Below are 26,194 nucleotides of genomic sequence, written 5' to 3'. Positions count from 1 at the left end.
TGCTGCTCTGGGGACAGAGCTCTGCATCTGGACAGCCTTCCTTTCCACTCACCACATGCTGTAAAAATGGGAATAGAGTGGAAAGGCTTTGAGTACATCCTCCTGCCTTCATCTTTACCTCTTGCCTTTTATTGTGACTATCTGAGAACAACCAGGACCAGTAATGCCATCTTTGATTATCACACTTCATAACTGGCATTATTCTGTCAGGAAATGGATGTTCAGCTGGGATCACCATTACACTCTCAAAAGACAGCTCTCAAGTTAGGCCTCCCACCACAACACTTGAAAAACTATGAAACCTGAATTATTCTCATATTCCCTTCTAGTTGGATCCTCCATCTTCACAGCAAACACCCGGAGCTGTCACAGGTGTTTTAGACACTGTTTTCTGTCTGTAGATTCGTGTGTCCCTGAGATCCTAGTCAAGGTGAAAACTTTGTCAAGAAAAGTCAAATATGAAATAAGCTCATAGTCTACATCAGCCAGAGCTAGATAGGGAAAGGTGGAAAGAAGTGAAGAAGAACAAGGTAATAAAAATAACTTCTGCAAAGAAGCAGGAGCTCAGATGGCTCGGGTTCCAGAAAAACAAATGTGGCATGCGTCCCTCCTCTAACAAAATGATGAGTAGGTAGCTGGAACTGCGAGTGCAGTCCATGACATACTGTTATCACTCAAGTCAAATTTTATTTTAACAGGATTTTACTCATTCAACATTTATATTTGTTACCTTCTCATGAGCTTTTCTTTTTGTTTCAGAGTCCATCCAGTCATTTTCCTTTTCTAGCATGTCAATAAAAGCCCAGCGAATTCCTTCAATCAACTCCTCCATCTGCAAAACATTTAGTAAATCCCTCCCCAGTAAGATATATCATAGCAGAAAGAAAAGGTTTGGTGTACATAGGACTGATAGACTTGGTTAGACCACAAATGATTTCAAATCAGGTGGTATCAGCTGTCCTTTCTTGAAGGCTAATTTCTGCTTTCTCTGGTACTGAGACACTTCTTCTGAGGGTAAGTTTCTTTCCATCTTCTTTCCCTTCTGGTGTAGCACAGACCCTGTTCGCTGCTGATCATTTCATGTCATATTTGTGAGAATACCCATCTTGAAATCATAAATCATAAATCACTGAGAGATTTGCAGTCTTTTGGGGAGATTTCTGACCCTCCGGTTCTAGATCGCTGGCCCATGCAGAAGGAGCCAGCCAAAAGGCATTTGCACAAATAAAGCCTTTTCTGCAGAGAGAAGGTCCGTGGCCTGGTTTGGTTTATGTGAGACTGAGACATGCCTTATTAATACTGCCAAAGAACTGAATTTGGGCTGACAGCACCATGATCCAAATACAAAACAGTATCCAAATATTTAGCCTGTATTTAGCTGCATTTGTGAAGCATTGCTACCCTTTACTGCAGGGGTGGAGGCCCTGGCTCACACCACTGAGCAGCCTTAACTGCTTCTGTGGTCCTGGACCACCAGTGACAGCTGGGATCTGTGCAAAACTGGGAAAACCCACAACTACTTCAGCTTGGCTGCTTCTTCAGACACCTCTGCAAAGCCAAGACCCTCAAGCAAGTAAAAAATAATAATAATAGACTGTTCAGTGAGTATGCACACTAAGAAAATCCTGAAATTACAGAAAATAAGAAATCTAATGGCTAAGATATGGATTATATGAGTCAAGAGCCCTCATTCCTATGGATCTGTCTGGCAGCCCAGAAAGGTGTACGCTACCAGCTGCCACTATTTGCACCAGCAGATGAGCCCCGTGACAGATAGCCATGGGGAATACTGTGAGGGTGAGGCAATGAGGGGGATCCAGCCATTGCCTGAGTCTTTTAGCACATACAAGGGTTAAGACAGCACAAGACATGACAGATACCCATTAGATGAAGACTTAGTGGAACTTTGTGGTATCAATTATGTTACATTTAAAAATAATGAAAATGTCAAGAAGCAGAGATTTATATAATCTTATTCTATAAATTTAGTAGATCTGAAATGTCATTAAAAGTGGGGACTAAACTCTCAAAAGTAACATTACTTTTAGGTAAATTGTCATTAATGTATCAGATCTGTATTTTAATCTGGAATTGTCCTTTATTTGTGGTGCAGTCAGAAAAAACGTAGCAAAGTTCCCTGGAGTATTAATTTTTTCCTACCCTTTTCAAAAAACATTTTCTTATTTTTAGAGGCTCCAGGGTCAACTAGAGCAGGTCTAGCATTAAATAGGACTAAAGAGTGAACATTCACAGTATTCACTGCATCCCAGGAAACAGGGTAACTTAAAGATATTGATGACAGAGCACTGACTCAATTAACTTTGTGCACTAATGAGGTGAACTCCCTGTATTTGGAGGTTACAAGTTCAAACGCAAGCTCTGCAGCTGGGCCCTGGTGTATACTTAGGCTTTATGCAGCAGCTGTGGCTGCAGGGGGCAGGGGGAGAAACCCATTCCTGCTATCAAAGTTATTACTGAAACTGCTCAGGCGTATCTGTAAGAAACACTGCAGGCACTCTGAGTGAGAAGCAGTGCTATATTTAGACGCAAATAATGTCTTTATTGATAAAAGAAGAGAAGTATCTAAGGTATGAAACATCAATCACAAAACATGGGGGGGGGAAAGAATCCATATTATCCGTAACTCAGGATTTGCTTATCATAGACAGATATATGCCATAAGCTAAAAAAAAAAAGAAAAAAAAAAAAAAAACCTGTACGAATAAGAGTGCTTTACTCACATGCTTTCTTACTGCTTAAAAAAGAGAAATAGAACTGAAAACCAGTGGAATGAAAATGATAACACCACAAACTATTAACTTGAAAAGCACACTTCTAAATGAAATGCAACGAATTCCACCTGTATGTAATTTTATCTCCACGGACTGTTCATTTTTTAAGACTGAATGTTGTGACCTACACTATGAATTTTATATGCATTTCTCACTATGGATGCTACTGTGAATTCAGACTTGATAATTTTCCAAAGCTTTGGTCTAAAAGGAACGTGCACACTAAGAAACATTCTAATTAGGTCACATTTCAATAGAAACCATTCTCTGCTCTATCTGCTTCTCATAATTTTTCCTCAAATAAACAAATATGAAAATATGTCCATCCCCTCCATAAAGTGTACATTTCTTATACTCCTACTCTTCCCACTTATCCTGTGCAGGATAATACACTGCATATGCCTGGCATATTTTTGCCACAAAATGGCCAAATAGCACATTACAAACTGGATCAAGAAGAAGGAGATTGAAAAGCTGGATCTCAGAGAGGAAACTCTAGGTGAAGGCAGATATGAAAAGAAATGCAGAACCTAAGAGGGAAACAGACTACAAAGATTTGGACAAGCCAAATAAGTGTGTGCTTTCTAAAATGGAATCTTTCCCTGAGAAAGCAGTCAAAGTAGATAAAATAAAACAGATAGGCTACTGAGCCAGGGCATTGCAGGGCTTTCACAGAGCTGTTGCTCCCAGCACAGGGTGCTATTTCACATTTCCTAAACAGTTGTGCCCTTCCCGCATGGAGTGCTAAGTTCAATGACTAAATGAGTTAATTTAAAACTGATTATTGTTGGAAAAATCAATGGCTGTAAAAGCAGATATTGGAAAACCTTATAAGAAAAACATGAACTGAAACTAAGTCATAAATTATTGTGACGGGTAATTAATTATTTGAATATGTTTTTGAGAGAAGTGATAACATAGCTATTGTTGAAATTTTAGAATGAGGATTAACATCTCTCTGGACTGAATGGTATGGAAAAATATTTCCTTTCACTGATCAGCAGAAAAGATTTGAATCACAGATATAAACTCTCGCTACACGGCTCTAAGCTTCCCTTAACTTGGGTCAGACATCAGTTACATGTTTCTTGCTTAGATTACAGGTGTAGGAGTCACAGCTTTCAAAGAGTAGTCCTAAAGCAGAGAAATCTCAACCAATTTTTTGACTAGTCAGTAAAAACTTTACTATCATGAATTATACTAGCTATACTGAACCATTTCTCATCAATACCCCTCACTCTGTTCCTGCACAGCCTGCCTGTCACTATTTACATATATTAATTAACAGCATTCAACTTGGTTTTGAACTGGCTGCTTATTTGTCTGAAGGACTGCAGATAGAAAGAAGGGGCAATGCCCAAATGGGCAGAAAGGTAACAATTCTTTAAATTCATTCAATTTTCTCCTTGTGTGTTTTTCTTTTTTGTTTTGGTTTGGGTTTTTTGTTTATTCAATTAAAACATTTTTAAGAATTTTATCTCTTTCTAAACATTTTCTAACATCAGAGGCAATTTTGTGAGGAGGAAATTTCCAGACAGAGACTAAAGAGGACTCACCATCTCTTTCTTGTCTTCTTGAAAATGGGCTTTCACAAACATCTTACCCACAACGTAGGGGAGGGCATTTTCTACAAGGTCCACACATTTATCCCACTGAGGCAGCAAAGTTGTAGTCCCATGGATCACCTGTTGACAGGGACCGGTATTAGGCCATAACATCATACTCTTGAAGAAGAACCCACATGCAGTATAGGCCAAAGCATATTTGTCAAATAGCCACCAAAAGGAAACAATAATGATACTCTACAGCTATTTCTATTTTCATCCAATGCTATGACAAGTACTTTGAACACCACAAAATAGCTGTAAGATTTTAAACTTAAGAACAGTACAATGGTAACAGTGACTTAGAGAGACTAGGCTTAGAGGGTTAGTGCTAACTTTGGACTACTCTTGGTGTTCTGTGTTAAGTAGAGAGATAATTTCCTCTAAAAAAACCTTGCTGTGAGATAGCTCCTGAAAACATTTGCCTCTCCTCTGACAGGGTGAGAGGCCTAGGGAGATTGTCCTCATGAAAATTGGGTTAGTCCTTATGAAACACCTCCGACAGAGCCCTCCATTGCCACAAACTAATGACATCTAACACAGTTAGGGATATGTCCACACCTTCTTGTCATTTACTTGTCCAGCTACTTTTACCATAGTTTGTGTCAAATAGTTGCTTTCAGTTCCTTTTCCAAACAGAGCATTTTCAGGAGAAAAGAGGTTTGAATCATCAAGAACACTGAATATGTTTGTCTCCCCCCATCCCCCCAAAAATTAAAAAAATCATTCTATGTTGCAGTAGAAAGACGTTGGTAGAACAACTGACGTATTTTACTAAAGAAATGGTCATTAAAAAGGCTCTGACGATGCCACCATAAATGAGCTTCAAAAGAAACAGTCAAGAATGGTCAACACACCAAGGAACAAGGCAAAACAGAACTCAAGATCATTTGCTCTCTTGGTTTCTGTTTCTCACAGGAAGAACGCTGTTACTGTGGGTAGTTACCCAGCTAACATTACATTGCTCATCAAGATGTAGTTCATTGTGTTGGGTTGACCCTGAGTTGATGGACAGTCTTTAAGACCAATTACGCTTCTCACAATTTACATATTTAAACCACCCAGAAAGGCGGGACTTCCCCTTCTTGGTCGGAGCTCGCCTGCTGGAAGGTGGGGGGGCTCCGAGCCTCCCGGCCCCGCTGGGCCGGGCCGGGGCCACTGCGCCTTTCCCCCTTTCTCAGCACCACGGCACGGACCCTGGGTCGCTGGGGGGAACTGTCCCAGAGCCGCAGGCAGCTAAAACCAGCCATGGACTGCTCACAGCTAAACCCATCCAGCGCGGCTTCTGGGGACAGGCGGGTCCCTCTCCTCTCCATGCGGAGCCGGCGGAGCCAGCGGGAGCCGGCAGAGCCTCCTGTCTGCAGCCAGCACACTTCGTGCTGAACTGAAGAGGACACCATGCAGCCAGCAGCACAAAGGGAGCGAGGCTTTCCCCACCGTAAAGCCTGAACGGGAGCACTCTTCAACATGGCGGCTCCAGAGTCAGAGAGAAAGAGAAGTGAGTCACGTGGGACGGAGCTGAGCATGGCGATGGGAGAAAAGAGGGCGATGCCGCGATTCTGGCGCGCAGCTTAAAAGAAACCTTCTTGCATGCCGTGGTAAGAAACTGTAATACCACAAACTGTTTGTCTCTTTAATCCATCTGAAGAACATGGGGGGATGGAGTATCCTCATGTGCCTGTGAAGATTGTGAAGAATGCCTATGCCAGGCTATATAGAAGTAGTAAGAGGCTGTTACAGACTTGTGGCGAAGAAAAGCCTCTGTGTGCAGGCCAAAATAACTTATCCTTAAAAAGATGAATAACCCCATGTGATGGCCCATGTTTTGCAGTGTGAAGGAACTGTGAGATTTTTCATGGGAGAGATGTTCTACACACAGCAGACTGTTTGTTTCCGGGCGGGTCTGCTGTTGGTGGCAGTTTGGGAACCATGTGCAACTGAAGGAAAACCTTTTCTTCCTTAAGCATAAGAGAAAGACTTTTCAAGAACTGCAACACTGACTAACATCCCATGTTCTGTTATCCCTTGTGTGAGCTGGATAAAAGGAGAGAAGTGCTGGAAAGACGGGGGGGGGGGGGGGAATTTACTTTAATTTTGTTTTGTTGTTTTCTCTTTACTTTTAATTCTGTTAGTAATAAAGCTCTTTCATTGTACTGCAACTGTTTAAGGTTTGTGCCTGCTTTGCTTTTCTCCTAATTCTTATCTCACAGAAGAAAAATAAGTAAATAATGGATATTTTGAATCAAAACCACTACATTTAATTGGTGTTTCTGCCCGGTTTCGAACTCAACCCGCTACATTCATCTAAAAAAACCCTACACACAACAAGATACAAGATGGGTCCATGTGAGCCATAAGCAGTGCTGACCTAAGAAACTTTTGTTATTTTCAAGGTTCAAAGTGTTCTCTTGCCACTTAAGGAACTTCTTAAGCTTTTCCACAGAGAACAAACACAATCCCAGTCCAACAGTTAACACCTGTCAGCTGTGTAAAGGCAGAGTATAGTCAGCATCAGACCAGATCAGGTGGGATAGGGATTTTGGCCTCTCACAGATTATGCAAGCCTCTTAAGCACCAATTTTGCAGTTTCTGAACCCCTTCTTTTTCCCATTATTCTCTTCCTTTGAGCACAAGATTAAATATCCAGCAAAACTGAAGGGTTTGGATTTGTCTTTTTCCAATAGGAAAAGATTTCATTGGAAAATTCCAGAGCAGCTTAACCCTCAGCTATTGAAGGTGAGATATTTTGGTCATTCAAAGATTGATTTTCCCTATCATATTGTCTGTAATTAAGCATAATCAATGACTCACACTTAAATACACCAGAGAATTGCATTTTCAAATGTTTTTTATTAATACTGTATGTGCAGTAATAGATTTTCGATGGCAGAGAGTACACTGCTTCTATAAGAAAACCCTATTAGTCAAACCAATACCTAATAAGGTGATATTTTTTCTAAACAGAGGCAAATTTGACAATCAACTCCTTTTCCAAATTCTTCAACTTTTATGCAAAACACAACACTCAAAAAAAAGATAAAAAAAAAAGAGAAGAAAATTTCTCTCTGGGGTCAGAGTAAATCTGCAATGGATCTTTTTCCTGATGCAGGGGGAAGAAGGGGAGTTATGGCATTAGTCACCAGAGCTTGAAATTCCTTCCAAAAGCTCTGAGTATGCATCAGCCATAGAAAGAGTCAGGAGACAGAGCTGGCTTTTAGACTGTGACATACTATTATTACAACATAATAATTATCATTATTTTGAGGGAGGCTTGACTGTAAGGAGGATATAAAGGCAGCACAGGCTGTGAGACCAATAAAAATAGAGCTGAGAGGAATAGATTATATCTCACAGCTGGTTTATTGATATTTATGTTACAACAGCCAACAAGAACTCCCTCAAATGGTCCTCCTAATATTAATGTACCACTCTAAAACACAGTACTTCAGGTAGTAACAGTGACTATAAATAGCAGGTTTCAAGCCCTCCCAGTCAATTCAGAACTTCACGACACAATTAACCGACCTCTTCCCCAGGTGCCACCGCAAATTTACAAGGTCTCAAAGTGCCACTGCAGAGGAGCTGCTGATAGTTGCTGATGTGGTACTCAAAGCACTTTCTTTAGAGTCAGCAGGTTTGTCCTATTTCTGAACCTGAAGTTTTTTTACAGCTTCATCATGTATTTTTCCTTCTCTGTGCAAAGATTTTGTGGCCCTGATGCCAAGATTTCTACATATAAGGTATAAAAGCTACCAAAAGAAAATGAGAACCTAGTAAAAAAAATACTGTGCTTATGATGGTTGAGGCTGACTGAATTAATGAAACAATGACTGTATAAAATACATTCTTTCCTTAAAGTGTCACTGATTTATCTCACGGTCATATCTCTTTAGCAGGAATTCAATGCTTTATTTGCCTATCTGGCAAGGGGTTGGTGAGTCCTTTTTATGATACTAAAGTGCCTCTAGTTCTCCATCCTCTGACTGGACAAATCTATTCAACAACAGAATAGTCCAGTGCCTTGGACTCCATTCCTCATGTCCTTTCTATTGACCTGTGAAATCTGTTCCACTGAGCTGTTTACTTCACTTAACTTTACGTATTAACTATTAGCAACTGCTGTTTACTTCACTTAACTAACTCTCCATCTCCAGGTCCCAGGGGTAGATAATAGGAATGAATTGCTGATTCACTGCTTTTACTGTGCTGTAAGCTTTCACAGCCATCTACATGGCCAGTATTGTTTAACTTATTCATCAACTACTTGGAGGAAGGGGCAGAGGCCTCCTCAGCGAGTTCACTGATGGCACAAAGCTGGGAGGAGTGGCCGATACCCCCAAGAGCTGTGCAGCCCTTCAGAAGGGCTTTGACAGGCTGGAGAGATGGGCAGAGGAACGCTCTGAAACTCAGCCAGGGCAAATGCAGGGTCCTGCACCTGGGCAAGAACAACCCCAGGCACCAGCACAGGCTGGGGGCCGACCTGCTGGAAAGCAGCTCTGAGGAGAGGGACCTGGGGCTCCTGGTGGACAACGAGCTGTCCATGAGCCAGCAGTGCCCTGGGGCCAGGAACACCAATGAATCCTGGGGTGCATTAGGAACAGCACTGCCAGCAGGTCAGGGAGAGGATCCTGCCCTGCTACTCAGCCTCAGTGAGGTGTGTTTGGAGTGCTGTGTCCAGTTCTGGGCTCCTCAGGACAGGAAGCACACTGAGTTCCTGGAGCAGATCCAGTGGAGGGAAACAAGGATGAAGGAATCTGCTGCCATGTGCTCTGGGGATGGCCCTGCTTGAGCAGGGAGGTTGAACCAGATAGCCACACTTTGGTCCCTTCCAACCAGACCCATTCTGTAATTCTGTGACAGCCTTGATGAGATTATTAATAAGCACTGAATCACTTTGAGTTAGATTTCTCCCTAAGCTTCTGTGTCCCAGAGAAGTGACAGTAGCCCATCACCATCTTAAAATGCACACTATCCAAAGCTTAATGTTTCCTTTCAGGATTTTTTCCGGCCATTATATAACTCAATGTAACTCAGTATCATGCTGCAGGCTGGCTGATAACCAGCATCATTTTACCTAACTACAAGGAATGTCCCAGGAGGGGATACCTACAGACTTGTCACTGTGGTTCTGACAGCCAGTTTCTCATATTTTACATGAAGATAACAGCATCTTTAACAAGACTATTTTGAATATGATCTCAGAAGTATAAGAAGCTGCCTTTCCTGTGTCGTTTCCATCAAGCTACTGGAGTTTATTTTTAGGTATGTGATCAACTCAGAACTATGCCAGGATTACTCATGGAAAAACAGTATAGGTTCTATAATAAGTCACCTGCATGCCTCACCAGGGAGGACAGAATACACACACCTCCTGCACCACATCACTCCCAGCACCATGCCAGCCTCCTGTTGTCAGCCAGTTTTCATAATGGCAAATAAAGTTCACCATCCAAAGTGGCTTAGACACAAGACAAAGCACCATTCAATTTCAGTTTAACCCTTTATTTAAGGAGCCCTCACACTGCCTCCAGGATTACCAAAGTGGCTTTCTATTCAGGGTTCACCTAATCAAATGTATGTGTTTTATATAAATGCCCATATTACTCGGCAGATAATTTAGTTCTGCTCTCACAGCTTGAAGCAGTTTTCTGGTTCTTCTGTAATGCCAAGCTGGAAGGTACCTGATCATCTTCTCTGTGGAAATGGCTGGTGTATCGATGTGCTAGAGCTCATGTAATGCTGGCATCAGAGCATGGGAGAGCTTGGAGCAAGCTTTAAAAAAGTGAAATCCTAGACTTCTGTTTTACTAGAGCTGTATTCACACAAGAGCAAGCAGTAGGTTTTCACAAAAAGTTTAGATTTTGGCCAAAAGGATTTGGCCTGCAGGTCACAGCCCACATAACCTAATTCAAAAACATTCCAACTTTCAAGTTGCTGCAAAAGAAGACTAAGGTTTTTAAAGGGGAGATTTCAAAACCTCTTTAACATCACCTAAAAGACTTTTTTTTTCTTAGTGTCATATAAATGTCTTAGTGTCACATACAAAAATATGTATGTCTATTGTTTTAGAGGGAGTCTTCAATAAGAAAAAAGTTTATTTAGAAAATTCATCCAGCATGGAAAACATTTAGTTTTGCAAAGGTACAAGCAACTATAAGGGAAACCAATAGTGTCAACACTACGACCCTTGTAAATGCTATGGAAGCAAAACTTACCCGAGAAAATTCCAGCCACCGATACTGAAAACGTCTACTGAGGTTGAATAACCTTGAATAAACCATCCTCCACACAAGGTAGTTGGCAAGAGTCCTGTTAAATCAAGCATATTTTTATCAGACATGTAAACACATATGATGTACCACAAAGCACTCACAGAAATATCTCTACAAACATTTTACCTGAATGGTGGAAATTTCACCTTAAAAATTAATGAGTGATGGCCAAATTGATAAATCCAAATCACACAGGAGAATCTGTATGATTGCAGCCACTTAATATATACTTACCCCATGATAACCAACTTCTAGGGATTATTTATAACAGGTTCATCACCTAGTATGTCATTTTTTTCCAAATGTTTTTTTTCCAAAAGGCAGCTTTCATTTTCCTTAGAAGTGGCAAGAACTGTGTTATCATAATAGTTGCATCAAAGCTCTATCCAGAGATTAACTGGTTTTTCTTTTGTAGATCAAAGTGAATGTTATCTCCCCTCATTAGTAGAGCACATAAATGGTAACAGAATAGGTAACAGTCCATCCCATATACACTCTCATTATCTCATATTTGTATATTTCATTAGAAGTTATCAATATGCTTTGAAAACTTCTACTATTCACAAAGTTATTAAAGTATTACTGTTCCTATTTTGTCAGATGGATAGTTGAAATACCAAAAGTGAAGTCTCAGTAACAAAAATCCTATAAGAATTGAGGCTGAGAGATCTGGAAAGAGATTGTTTAAAATTCCCAGGAGATCTGACATCCATGCCCCTTTTCAAAAACTTTGGGCACCTGACTGGAGGATTTATCCAGCCTAGATTGATCTCTCTCCATGTTCAACAGTGGCTGTATGAGCTAAAGGTGCATTCTGAAATATGCAATTCAACTTCCAACAGTCACAAAACAAGTCCAAAAATGGCCTAAACATATTATTCTCATCTTCTTTTATACATGACATATTTTTCAAGGATAGTCATTGCTTCAAAGCTATGGATATTCAAATGTTATTTGCTCCCCACTGGGATATAGATAACATTTTTGGCAGGCCACAGTCTTCTCCATAGTTAGGAAAATTGCTTCTTTGCAACCAAAGATGCTGTTATGGACAATCCAAACAACTCCCCCATCTCTAACAATCCCATTTCTGCAATCTCCCATTGCCATAAGTGTGGGGCAATGCAGCTGTTGCTACGGTGTCACTCCATTAGCTTCACTCAGAGACACAGTTCCCTCTTCTGAATCATAACGGCCTGGAAACACACTTCGTGGGCACGCTGTCTTGACAGCAGCATCTGCTTGAGACATAACTTCAGTTTTGCCTCTAACCAAGCTCCAGCCCACCCACACAAAGCCTTCAACTCAAGATGCGTTGTTGCATCTCTCACACTGGGTATATTCCCTCTTTTAGTACACAGATATATTCTATAGTGCACCTAAATGCCCACGATAATCATAAAACATATCTGAAAAAGCTTTTTTAGCATGGATAATGTACATTTATAAGACAGTACATGTTACAAAAGCCAAAATAGTTAGCTCTGCTTAGATAACCACACCATTTTAAGATAATGTTTAGGATCATTAAAAATTCATTTCAACCTAAGAAATGCCAGAAAGTTCAGATTTTTCCCTTAGTAAGTTTTTGACAATGTGGAATTTTCTCACTCAATGGCCAGTGAAGCACCCTAAAAGCACTCAGCTCTCATTGTTTTGGTAAATGACTCAAACTCCAGAAACCTCACAACAATCTGCCTCAGGTATTTCAGCAGAGCTGAAGAGTATCCAGCTGTAGCATCTTCTGCAGCATTTATGCAAATCTCACAGATTAAAAGGTTAAAGATTTGATTTCAATCAAAAGCCTTAGGTAAAAAACCTTAGCTAAATAGATCACCATCACACACCAATTATGTATTACAATTTGGTACTTAATCACCACCAAAAAAAAAATCAATTCTCTCTTCTGTGTACTTCTTGTTCTCACACAGCGATGTTTGTCCTTACATTTGAGTTGGGGAAACTCTCTCAAACTGGTAGTGAATGAAAGACTGTAATTTCTAAAGGCTGGGTCTCAAAAAGGTGACTAATTGAAAGACAATAATATCAACAAGAATTCAGAAATGTTTGTGTCAGGTATAAGTAATGAAGGCAGACAACAGTTGCGGGAAATATCTCATAATTAATTGAGGATTGTTTTAATTTGGGAAGGAAAAGGCTGACACATGCTAAAACCAAGCTGTCTGATGAGACAGCAATAATTCCAGATTGTAAGCACAACAGAATCCACACAGCATTAAACAAAAGGGAGGTTCCCCTTGAATGTTTTTTAATGGGGGGTGGGCAACAAGTGGAGAGGTTGAGGGGGTTTACTGTTGCATGTTTGAAGGGCAGTGTGCTTTAGTTTGTTTTTCGAAACAAAATAAAATAGAAATTTATCTGAATTTGTTTACCTATTTGGGGGATGATTATTTTACATTTTGGGCTAACTATGCAAACTTCAAATCATTTGGTGATCTTCAGTTCTCTTAAAAACTGTACTTTTTGCCTATAAAGTTACTACAACGCAGGTCTTGGGGTGATTTTCCTTGCAGTTTCACAAATAAGTTCACTGAGGCTCAGAGAAGTTAATCTCTACACATGGAGCAAAATCCAGCACACAAATAAAACCTAAAAATCCTCTCTGCTCTTTTGATGAGACCGGAATATTTGTTGTTGTAACCTTTCAGAAGAGTACACTCTATTTTAACTTCCAAATGCCTGTTACAGAAAGTGTAGGCTCACTTTTAACCAGTATGACCCTTATTGTGACACACATTCCCAAAGGAAGTGGTAGAGAGCTTGTTTGCTGGGACAGTTAAAATTATACCAGTGCTTATGAATATTTACTAAAGTACTTTCTCCCCTGTCTGAGAATAAAGTAGGTTGCTCATGTAAAATTCCGTGAGCTTGCAATATTTTAATCAACAGACATGGTAGCAATTAAAGAGGACAGATTTAATATGAGATAGGTGGACAAATTAATTGACGTTCTAAGAAAAAGATCTCTTTCACAAATTTTAGATCTGTTTGAAAATTGTATTCAGAATTGAGTCACGAATCAAATTAAAAGTACAGAAAAACTTTTGCCTCTATTGCTAGAGGCACTAGTTCAAGACAAATTATTGTAACTTCTCTAATTTTTCAGAGTCAGACTAAGACCAGAAAAGGGATCTAGTGCCTCCATCCATCTCTAAAGAAAATTCTTCATATGCTATATGAATTAGAGTTCTTCTCAATTAATAGTCCAATACTGCACAGATATGGGAAGGTAAGACAAAGGAAAAAGGGCCTACAAGAAAGTTGGAGAGGGACATTTTACAAGAACATATAATGATAGGACAAGGGGACTGGCTTTAGACTGAAAAAGGATAGATTTATCAGCTGTTAGGAGAAAATTCTTTACTGTGAGGGAGATGAGGCATTGAACAGGTTGTCCAGAGAAGCTGTGGATGCCCCATCCCTAAAAGTGTTCAAGGCCAGGCTGGCCTTGCCCTTAAGGATGGATCATCACAATGGGGCTTTGAGCAACTTGGTCTAGTGCAAGGTGTCCCTGCCTGTGGGAAGGGTGTTGAAACTAAATAATCTATAGCGTCCCTTCCAATCCAAACCATTCTGTGGTTCTATGAAACCAACTATCCATTCAGAGATCTATGAGAATGATAAAGCTGCTTCTTTCAACAGCTGCAAAGATCTCCAGGAAGGATGCAATTTAGGGTATCCTATTTATGGCTCACATAAAGCACCAGCACACAGGTAACAGGGAAGGGATATATATAAAGGATATATATAAAATATGTAATAATTGGTGCCAGCACAGTTCTCTCTGCCCCCTCACATGGCACAGCTGTACTGGAGCTCTGCCATTGCTCGTTTACATCACAGCTACATACATACACCTCTTTTTCCTGTAATAGAGATAAACCCCATTAAAAATTGATTGGTACACCAAAAAGCTGAAGGAATCCCTGAAGACCTGTTATGAAGGTTTGACTTACTTCAGCACCTGACATGACTTAGGCTAGCTATCCCAGAGCTGATGGAAACTCCTGCAGGCTGGTTGCTGAGCTTCGTGGGCAGCTCCCTGTGGAGAGCCCAGCTCCTGGGTTGGAGTCACAGCAGTGCTCTGGCCTGGGGACTTCAGACCAACCTCTGAACCACACTGCTGCACCTATTTCAAGCACCACACAGTAACTTGATTACATGCAGTTAAGTAAAATTCTGCTAAATTCACGCTACACGTCAATGTGCCCTTTTCTAGTAACATTGCCCTGTGAAAGATTTCACAATTCAAGATTGCTCAGCAGGTTCTCTGAGGGAGAAATTTTCAACACAAGGATTTTGAGTCCATACAACTTGCCACCTCCAACACAGAGAACTCCTTCTGTAGCCAGACTTAATTTTCACTCCATTCTTTTCTCCACCTCAAACAAACTTCATTAAATACTTTACCCGATCACTGGGTGAAATACTGGGGCATGAGCCATCTTTTTGTGACATTTTGAACAATACCCAGGCTAGCAGGGTACTCATTGAGGAAGAGGACACACAAGGCACTGGAATAAAAGTATAATTTAGGGATAGCCTTGTAACTGAAAAGAATATGGACTTGGTGAAAGTACCTGCTTTTCCTTATGACACTCCATCTCTTGAAATGATGAGAAGACAATTCACATTATGAACACTGAAGCAAATCTAAAATTTTGAAATGCTTTTCTAGGAATTTGATTGGTCTAGATATTTACAGTAACAAATTAAATTCATGTTGTTTATATTAACTAAACCTTTAAAATATCATATGGAGAATGACAAATGAGATTACCTAAAATAAAATATCCTTGTTAAGTTTTCAGGGTTCACCCTACAAGGGAATATTGAGACCTCACTGTTAGGAGTTCACACTAAGATGATCTCCTAATTTTCTCAGGCCAGATAGCAAAGTTACCTCTGGAGCAGACTCTGACATTTTAAATAATGAACATAATCACCTAAGAGATAAACATGATCTTGGTTATCATGCCTGGGCTGTTTGGATACATTTTACACACAAGAATTTGAAGCCTGCTTGGGTTCAGTTTAGCACTATTTGCCATTTATAACATTTTATGATGCAATTTTCTTAGGATAAGACCGGGCAGAAAATGCCTAAGCCGTTAGCACCTCTAACATATGCAGTGTGAATATACTGAAACTGCTTTTGCTCACCCTCTCCCCCCAGCCTGTGAGGGCGGAAACCTGGTCTTGAGCTTTGCTAAAGACAGGCATTGCAATTATTTCTGGTCATTACTCCAGCCTCCTTCTGTCATGACACACAGGCTGGCTTAACTTCTCTTGAATATTTAGATTTTCCCTGAATAAGAAACTGATGGAAAAAGTCTCCAGGTATTTACTCTATAGTTACATAATATATTTGCATGTAAGTGTATTTGTAGGCAGGGAATAACTAATTCCCTGTCATCTTGCTAAATATGCAACCTCTAAATCCTACATTTATCCCCACTGATGTAACTAACTTTGAGTTAGAAAGCATGGACAGCTCAAACAATTTAAAAGTCTTTCCTCAGTAGATTAAAATTGGTGGCACTAATGCTATTTATCTGAATTTTACAAGGAAAGGATATTTGATGATCTGTAAGCAAATCAGTAAATTTTCTTTTTCTTATTGTTTGATTTGTGTGCTATTTTTAAAGGTACTATGAATTAATGTAAGCATTCCATCACTAGAGACAGAGTGACAATATAAGAAAAATCTCTGTCTTTTTTTTTCCTGAAATACATTTGGTTGTGGCCATACTGTACAATCAGCAAAGATTGATATTTGGAGACAACAGCTTAACAATATTTATTTTAAATTTCAGCAACATGCCTCAGAGAACAAATTATCACAGAAATCCCTTAGATGTCATCAATAAGGATGTTTCAAATGGGATGTCACTTTTTCATCGCTGCCCAAAACTCTCTTGCTTCCCTTTGCAAAGCACATCTGCCATGTTTAATCAGAGCTACCTGCATTTTACAACTATGTCCTGCAGGTGTAAAGGATTTCACAAGATACAAGACCCTATACAAGTTAGAGATGCTGAATGCATCTGGAAAGAGCAGCTTTACTGCAACCTGTGTTATCCATAGAACAAAGGTGTTGAAACTGAAAATTCTCCTGCTGTGCACAAGGTAATATCTAAATCCTCATTCAGGCAAAACCAAACAGACTGTTTGCCTAGAGACTTGATTCCAAGAATAGCTGAAACTCATTAAAAAAAAAATAGAAAAGCCAGCATTTGATGTACCCTTATGATGCCTTTTCCTGGTCTTAAAATCAAGAGTCAAACACTCTGGAAGGGAAAAAGGGATTTTACCTTGGTATTTATTTTAAGGATCCTTAGGTGCACTACGTCTACGTCGAATGCACCTCAATGCCCACTGCAATGCACACCCCCCAAAGATCTGGTATAATATTATAGGTCTCATTAATTAGCATATCTATCAAAGATTCCCCAGTGAGAGACTTGAGTGAGCCCCCCTCCCCAAGGAACCTTCCCCTGGATGGTTCTATCTTGGTTTACAGAATGTGTTCTGGAGAGGACCTTGGGGTCTGGGGCACACTGATCCCTGGCTACAAAGCTTCTAAAATGTTCAGTCTCTCAGCTTGACAAACAAATCCAAGAATGTAGGCAAAAAGCACTAAGAATACAGAAGTTGTAAAAAGGTATAACAGGGGTATAAAAGAAAAGGCAAAAAATCTTCATGGCATCACTTATAAGTGTGGGTGAAACCATCATAGGATCCTTACTTTTTCCTTTCATTTTCTAGTATCCTGAATAAATCTTTGAAGTACTGGGGAACACGGACAATCACATTTTCTGAAGGACCTATATCTTTAAGCTCAGGATAGAGTTTGGTGTCAATCACCTTCTTGATGTATCCCAGCCAGTCAAACTGCAATGACAAAGAGAAGGCTGGTTAAAGCAGATTATGAAGAGAGATGATTTATGAACTAAGTTGTACCTTTAAAACTAATGGTTTCAAAGCTTTACTTATTACGAACATAGAAATTATTGCACTTTATCATTACATATGTTTTCAATCCTCATTAAAGTTGGAACTGTATTTAAAAGAACATATACTGTAAATGAGCACACACATTCCTTATGATACTCCTTTAACATGCTGCTCTGAACACTAAAGACAGTTTTAATTATACAGATCAGATATTAAAAGAATAATTTTTCAGTTATCCCCAACCAACCTGTGGAATCATGGCACTAAGCTCCGATATGTTCATTTTATTGTACATCACCTCACTTGTTCGATTTTCATAGGGAATCATGATCTGGTGAAGAGAAAAAAAAACACAAAACCATCAAAACAAGGTTTATCTTGCAGGGACTCTTACGTCGTTACCGTCCTTCATAATCCCTGTGCAGAAATATCTCACCACCTGTTTTCCAAGCATTTATGGCATTAACTTCCCTTTCTGAGGATTGCATTAAACTGGAAGAAATGGAAGATAATTCCTTTTAAGTTTAACTCATTATTGGAAAATTTAATGAGCTGCATGTGTTCTTTGGACATATCAGATGATTTGGCTCTGATTATGCTAAGGAAAGACATGTTAATTCATAAGAGATAAAAGTACACATTGACGATTAATACCTATTCATCCCTTCCTATCAAGTAGAAGCCACCTTCAGGTTTAATACATCAAATCTGAGATAGGTGCACCTTCATAAACTGAAGTGCATCTCATGTCTTGGATTTGAACATGTTCTTGCTACGGTCTTATTCCACCTGGGGGAAGAGCCAGATACACACTCCTCATTTCACCCCTTCACTCTGATTTCCATAGCAGGAAACCTGAGTATATAGGCCAGGCATGAATTAAAGCATTCCACAACCAGGCCTCTCATCTGGGTGACCAGAGGAGCTGGATCTCAAGTTCCTCTGCAGTGTCCAAGGATACAGCAAAAGAAACCCTAAATATGAAGCAAATCCTTTTATAACTGATGAGAAGGACACCCAGACTCCAAGATGGCCCTATGGTTCATAATAGAAAAACAAATCAAGTACAAGGTACAGCTCAAAATTTTCTCAGTGTTCAAGAAGAAACAAAATTCCCAGTGGCAATTCCAGCCCTGCTCTAAGGTAAATCCTGTACCACTGTCTGTATGCAGTCTAAAGGACAGGGATTGACGCCAGACTAACCAGACAGCTGGAACTTCTCCAACCAAAATTCTCCAGTAAGTGTCTGTGGTTTTACTATTGCTCAAGCCACACAGGAAACAAAAAAATTACTTTCTTCTCCCTTTCTGCAAATTTCATTTATCTGACAAATCTTTAACTCTTCTTGAACCCATTTACTCCCTTTCTCTCAAAACTTTCTCCAGTGATTCAAACCTAATAAAAATCTTCCTTGTACACAACAACCTCTCTCAAAGCATGCCACTCCTTCCTACATCCAAAGTATTCTTGCTGCCTCTTCCTGAGCACAGAAGTTCTCCATTACATACACTTACTTAAAAAATTGCAGAGGAACACAGGATACAGTAAAACCTACAGTGACAAACAGGACTACCTCCATCACGGTAAAATGTTTATATACATAATCATTAGGTACATTATATTTATGCAACAAGGCATGTCCATTGACTCATGCCTAATATCTGAACAGATACCAGGAGGATTATTCTTACTAAAAGAAACCATAAGCAAGCATGGTTTGTTGCATAACGATGTGCATTACAGATCCTGAGAGTTGTTACATGATCCATGTCATCTTATACAGCAGCTTCACTTACATACTTTGTGGATTAATGCTCTGTAAGACACCTGTTAGGCAAAGCATTAGAGCTACTAGAGCTAAGGATGCATCTTCTCATGCCATCACTGATAAACAGAAGAAATATTTACTGTTTTTCAAGTCTACCAGGTCACAAGGAAGTATTTGCGCATTAGTCCATCCATGCTAAGTAACTAAAAATTAATATTGGACTTTGCTTAGATGTTTGACAAAATTTCATCCCTTTCAGCAGAGAGATGGAAACATTGATTGGCTTCTGTTGTGGGTGGCCCTCACTTATGTACATACATGCCATTAAGAAGCATCCTTTAGACTGCAACAGCAGAACCCAGATAAAAGTCATCTACTGCATTGCCTGTCCTGTGCAACACAACAGGCTTCTCTGCTAACAGAGACCAACATTTCACAGGGATAGCTTCTTTCCTTGCAAATATGAAGGAATACTCAGCTCAGCTGGCAGTTCTGCAAACCAGCATCAAGCCTGTACCCTTACTTTTGGTGGTTTCCCAACACTGAGGCCAATCCTTCTCCCTAGTTTTAGTAGAGGTTGAAATGATAATGAACTTGCAGCACCCATGAGTGGGATTCCTGTAGTAGCCATACTGAAACAGGGATATAGAGAAGCAAAAACACTCCTTCAATCTGCAATAATCCCAAGGCATAAATTAAACACCACAAGGGAGCAAAAACGTCACCAAGTAAATGTCAGAACCAAGTACCAGATTTAAATATGCTTAGCTTTACTAAATTCAGCTGATCCTCTAAATTAAAACTCATGAGTTTTTCATCCACTCTCCCAGACTACCCCACGAAAACACTTCAGGAGCTAAGGGTGGTGCTACTGTAAACACCACTCCCTCACCACCAAGCTCCAATATCCCACCTCAGTCTTGCATTGCTTTTAGACTGTTCCGCAGAGAATCAGCCCAGTCTGCTGTTAAACAACAGGGTAATAGATCCTCAACACAGGTGCACAGCAGGAGCTCAGATTCCACACAGCTTCAAAATTATAGAATCACTTAGGTTGGAAAATACGTGTAAGGCCTTGAGCTATGTAATATTTTTTCAGCTGCCAAGTGGGTACCAGTGAATTGGTGTAGATGCACTTCAGCTGGGATATTGACCTCATCACCTTTTCAGGAGGATAAGCCCTAACTCCTATGGGACCCTTCTCAGGTGCTTCCACAGTTTCTAACATATCAACAATCCCTGTATCTCTGCTGCCATATGGATCTCCATCCCCCACCTCCACTGAGATGGGAGACCAAAGGACCTCGCTAATACACCATCCCTTAAACATTGCCATGCCACCCCCAGGCTTGCCACTGGTGAGCCTGGCTGACATTACAATTTTGTCCTGGGGTGATGTTATGAAGCCGCTTTATTCCTTAACCATCCGCTCAATGCCCAAGGATGCTCTGCCTTTAAGATGGACCCGGGGGGGCTCGGGGGGCTCGGGAGGGAGCACTGTGCTGCTCTTTGGGGTTCTTTGTGTTCCACTAGCAGGAAAAAGGTTCTGTTGGTTTGTCTTGTTCTTTTTTCCCTTCCCTTCCCCTTGCCTCACTGCCTCACTTCCCTCCTCACCGGTCCAGGGAGCCTGCGGGGGTGGCCCCAGTGGGCCTGCAGGGTGGCCCCGGCTGGTCCGAGCCCACGTGTCTGTTCCCTCTCTGGGAATTTGTTGTATTTTGACGGGGTTTTTTTATCCTGTTCTATCCTGTTTTTGTTTGGTGCTAATAAACAGTTTGTTTTTTTCCACTTCCACTTGCTGTGACCCACTTGTCTTATTGGTGGAGGAAAGGGGGAGGCCCTTTTCCCTTCAGAGGAGACCCTCCGGAGTGTTTTCTCCTGAAGTTTTGTCTCCAAAACCAAGACAAATTTAAAACACCAAGGGTATTTGGCTAAGGTTTTCCCCTGAGAATAAAATTACAGTTTAACAATTAACTAAGGGAGAAATATTATTCATCCTTTCCTCATCAGGATCTGCTCCTCTCCTTCTGCTTTTAAAATCCCTATTGCTAATGTTGTTGATATAAGGGCTTTCCGTTTTGAGAAAAGGTTATATTAGATTACCAACCTCTGCTATTTTAACTTCCAGTCTTAGAACTGATTTCATATCCGATTCAGCTCGGGAGGCGTTTGCACCCAGAAGCACTGCTGTATCAACCATGAACTGCAAAAAGGCATCTCGGTACTGTAAAGAAACAGAAGAGTGAAATGAAAACAGGAGCTGCTCTTGAGCAGAGTTGTAGCAGTAGACCAGAAATGCCCAGCACTAGGAGTGTAATACCTTCACACCTTAGGAACCAAGGTTGTACTTTCCTTACCTTGAGTGCCAAGCAAGTTAAAAAGGAGAAATAACACTGTAAAAATACAGTGCGTGACAGGCAGAGATACCTGCTATGGTTCAGGGAGCACAAATCTCAGGAAATGCAAAAGGCCATTCTGGATTAGACTGACAACTTTCAGCTCTTACAAATGGATTAGACAATGTGTATGAATGTACACCTGAATTTTAGGCCAACTAATACAGTAACCACCATGGGACAGAAGTACTTGTATACAAGTGCAAGCTTCATTTAGGACACTTTGCAAGAGTGTTTGTGATAGAAGTGGTGTTTTGTGATAGATACCCTGCAAAACCCAAATCCAAACAAAACACAACCCATTCTCAGTCTGGAGCTCAACAAAACAAAACAACAATGAAAAAAGATGAGGGGGAAAATGGTGACTCTATTTTCCAGCCGATAATACTTACAGATTTGGCTTCTGTGGTATTTTCTAGGTAATCCTCTCGAGATGCCAGAGAGAGACTTGCTTGGTCAAGCTGTTAAAAAAAACCAAGAAGTAACATTTAACAGCTAAATTCATCAGATTCAAAGGTAAACTGATAAGTAACTTTGGAAGGGTTCATGTTTTTCTGGCAATTATGGTAGATGTGTGCAAATGCCTAATACATAAAATACTGCACCAGTCTGAGTTGCACAGGATTTCAAAATAAAAGAAAAATGTTATGCTGTGCTGACAGGTATTAACTAAATCACATTACTGTGATCTGGGGAGCCACAGATGCCCCCTGCAATATCTAAGCCACCTAAAGAAAAGAATCACAGGTGTGATTTATATGGTTAAAACAGCTACATCAGCAAGTAGGAAACACAAAAGGACTGGGTCTACAGGATCAAACCATTGGTGCTGATGACCATGTATCCATCCTATGCCTATTTCAGAGGCCTAAGAGTCAGCTTGGGACCACACCAGCCTAGTGTATGCACCAAATGCCCTTGAGGTGCTGGAGCATGTGAGCTGCTCTCTACCTGGGAGGCATCGTTAGGTTTTCTTGACTGAAACTGAGGTTACACTTTTGAGCTCCACCCTAGACCAGCACTGTGTGCTGTATACAGTCTTTTGAGCAGATGAACTGAAACTGAACTGGATACCAGCCAGGATTGCTTGCACAGGATATTGTTATGTCTCCAGTACTTTAGCTAAAGGTGTCTGGTAGTCCAGATGGATCTTTGATCTTCACTTATCTTTTCCATCTAAACATGGATCAGATTTGCCGATCTACAGTCACCCTAATATTGGAATTAGGCCTGAAAATTTGAGATCTGCATTAAGAGTTTTGAGTGAAACATCTACATGGGAATATTTGCATGCTGTTTCAAATTCCTAACCAGGAAGAACTCACTACACAGCATATATTTTATAATAATTACTGGGAATTGAGATTTCCCAGAACTTCTCAATGTGATCAAGTTAGGTTAGGGTATGGAAGACAAAGTTGAAAACTTCATTTAACCAGCTTCCAAATTCTGAATAAGACACTGATTGGAGCAGAAACAACTGCTTTGATGTAACATTTTTGGTTTGATGCTGCAATTGTTTCTAAAGATAAATCTACTGAAGATAGACTGTATTTATTCATACAATTTCACTAAGTCCTTTCTAATCTAAGTCCTTTAGGTTAAGCGATTTATATTTCACATTTTCTACATTTATAAAAATGTAACAAATGAATAAAACTTAAAGCGAATGAATAAATATAATCTTTCTCTCTACTAGCTGATGTTCACAACCTTTAAAATATACCACAAACAAATAAAACAAACCATCTTCAAAAAGGAGTAATTGTGATGCTCAGTACAACTCTCATTCTTTGAAAAACTTTCTTTTCTCAGCACAATGATGCAAAAAGAATGTACTCTTATGCTTTTTTACATGTGTCTTTGCAATAGATGACTTCAGATTATTTGATGAATTTCAATTCTGTGACTGTTACATTAAATGTTCCTCTAAATTCCCATGTCTTAAGAATTAGAGTTGACAACACATTAAACGAAGAGAGCAGAAAAATGAGAAATAAACAAAAAAGTTAACCAACTGCTTCAGCACTCATGAAAAAAAAATATAATGTTGAATGCTGAACAAAGTTTTATTTGGAGTTTCCACCTCTTTTATGACCCATTGGTGATTTTGCAATGCTGAACAAAAAGAATTTTGCAATAAAGCCATTTTCACAAGCAGATTGAAATATTCTGTGGTACATCTACACCCCTGGGAATTCGTTAAAACATGGACAAAGTAGGGCACTGGCTGATGCATTCTGCAGATCAAGGCCCTAATCAAACTAACATCAGAATACCCTACGGAACAATATGTTATTCATAACAGGTAGTGCTTCAGTTATTTAGATACTTAATTCTTAGGTGCTGCTAAGCATAGCAAGTGAAGGTAATGCTGGTCATAAATCATTTCCAAGAGAGCAGCAGTGAGGGTGTCCCTGTCCAGCCATTTGCTGACAGGTGGCTTGAACTGAAATATTGTGACAGGAGATACCTAACTAAACATCTCTCTGATTCTACTGCTTCAGTTCTTTCAAGTGAGTCTTCAGCTGAAGAAAATGTGACAGGATCTGAACAGCATCTTAGCAGAATGACATCTTTGATACAGCAAACTGTTGATCTGCTGTTGACCATCCAGGAAAATGTCCTGGAGAAGGGGGGAAGTTACCCTTCAACTTAATGCCAGTTAAATGTCACAGTGAAAAGAAATATGGAATAATCGACTTAGAACTGACTTCCACTCCAGTACCACCACAGTCCCTAAATACAATGTATTCTTGGCTACATTCCTACAGCTAGCCAAGATGCTAGCAAAATAAGGATCATAGACCCTATTTTGCTGTGATGAATGCCATCATAACTTTCTTATTTGTTCCTTATCTCTTGCCTTCATAAACTATTTCCTTGTAGCCATGGAGGGAGGGTCTGCTCTGGCTACTCATCTGAAGTTCTTAAACAACAGTGCATTTGGCCCAGGCACTCAGTCTTGCACAGTTATACAACTTCATCTGGAGTTTTGTCAGACTACAGGGAGACAACGTTCCTTGGGTCTTTTTCTTACTAAACTGTTGTGTAATGCCATGCGCTGCTAACAAATGGGTAATGTTTTGGTGTAAAAACAACAGCATTTCAGGAAAAAGGTAAATTCTCTATTTCATGTTTAAAAGCACTTGGGAAAAATCTGTGTGGTAAGGTGCTGTATAAGCACCAGATTAAGTGTTTCCATCTCAAGAAAAAGAGCTCAAGTTCAAAATATCTGCTAGTGATGGACCATTTTTCATCCTCCCAGACAAAAAGCATTCTTCATGCAACCGATAAGTCATAAACAGCACACAAAATTAGATATTGACGTCTTATTCTCATGCACATAGACCCTGGCTATTGGTCTAATGGGACCATTTTTATGGGGTTTTTTCCATTTGAAAGAAGAAAACAACCTGTACCGAAATACTTTTCAATAGCATGTGGTTGCTAGTGGCTTCTACATTCCCATAAATTGGCCCCTACGTACAACTGTAAGCCAGCAGATAATAACAGCAACAATCAAGTGTAAACATCTGGCATGTAAAGATGTTTTAAAGAAAGAGACCATCAAACACCTATTAGATATGCTATACTGTACCTTCAGGATATAGCGATTGGAGATTTTGTCATCAGCAGCCACGTACAAACGGATGAAGACAGAGCTACTGTATTGGCCACGAAGAGTTGCCAAGGCTTGGACTAAGCTGAACCTCCTTTCTGACCACAGCCCTTCAGGTCCAATATTGGATTCCAACACAGGCCAACGGAAAGGTGAATGCTTCAGTATACTTAACAGAGGTTTCACATCAGCTTTTTCAATTTTATCTGAAATGTCAAAGTGTGACAACAATTACATTCCAGACAATTCAAGCCCAGCAGCAGCTACATAAGACAAAGATTTATTGGCATCGATTGATTTTCAGGCAAGGCAATCACAATAGTTGAAACCCAAAGCCTCTGCTCTGCCTGTGAGCACAGCAGCATAGAAGTCCAACCCTGTTTATCTGTATCAAGAATAAGAGAGGCAAGTCAGTGCCTTTCAAAAAAAGGCAAAGGCTGGAATTAAGTAAATTTAAAAAACCCACTCCTTGATTAGGAACTAGCATAGAAACTTCACTGTTTTGGGGGAGGGGGGTTATTGTTCATAATCAAAGCTGGAGTGGCAGCATCTGGGCACCAAGGCTGAGGAGCAGGCTGTCTCAATTGCTGGCAGTCAGACTTGGGCCATGTTGGAAGAAAACTGTGCAGGAAAAAAGCCTGAAAGAGTCAGAAGGACAAGGGGACTCCCAATACTTCTTTCACCTGTGCAGCTACCTAAGGGTAGTGATGTGTCCCAAACTAGTGTACTTTGCCTTACAGCAGCATTTACAAGCTAAGGAAAAGC

General features: G+C 40.1%; 1 protein-coding gene across 1 annotated transcript in view; it reads right to left on the bottom strand.

Annotated features, from left to right (window-relative positions):
• PHEX (phosphate regulating endopeptidase homolog X-linked) overlaps positions 1–26,194 on the bottom strand; it is a 99,290-nt gene that overhangs the window by 50,354 nt on the left and 22,742 nt on the right. The window contains exons 5-12 of the mRNA XM_032100815.1: positions 25,409–25,635; positions 22,200–22,268; positions 21,519–21,635; positions 17,894–17,977; positions 17,438–17,583; positions 10,612–10,705; positions 4,349–4,477; positions 731–832 (exon numbers count right to left, since the gene is read on the bottom strand). Coding sequence (XP_031956706.1) covers positions 731–832; positions 4,349–4,477; positions 10,612–10,705; positions 17,438–17,583; positions 17,894–17,977; positions 21,519–21,635; positions 22,200–22,268; positions 25,409–25,635 — 968 coding nt within the window. The remainder of the gene's footprint in view (positions 1–730; positions 833–4,348; positions 4,478–10,611; positions 10,706–17,437; positions 17,584–17,893; positions 17,978–21,518; positions 21,636–22,199; positions 22,269–25,408; positions 25,636–26,194) is intronic.

Source organism: Corvus moneduloides, chromosome 2 (assembly GCF_009650955.1).
Source record: "Corvus moneduloides isolate bCorMon1 chromosome 2, bCorMon1.pri, whole genome shotgun sequence".
Taxonomy (NCBI): domain Eukaryota; kingdom Metazoa; phylum Chordata; class Aves; order Passeriformes; family Corvidae; genus Corvus; species Corvus moneduloides.
Note: the sequence above shows the minus strand (reverse complement) of the source record. Positions and strands in the feature narration are given on the sequence as shown.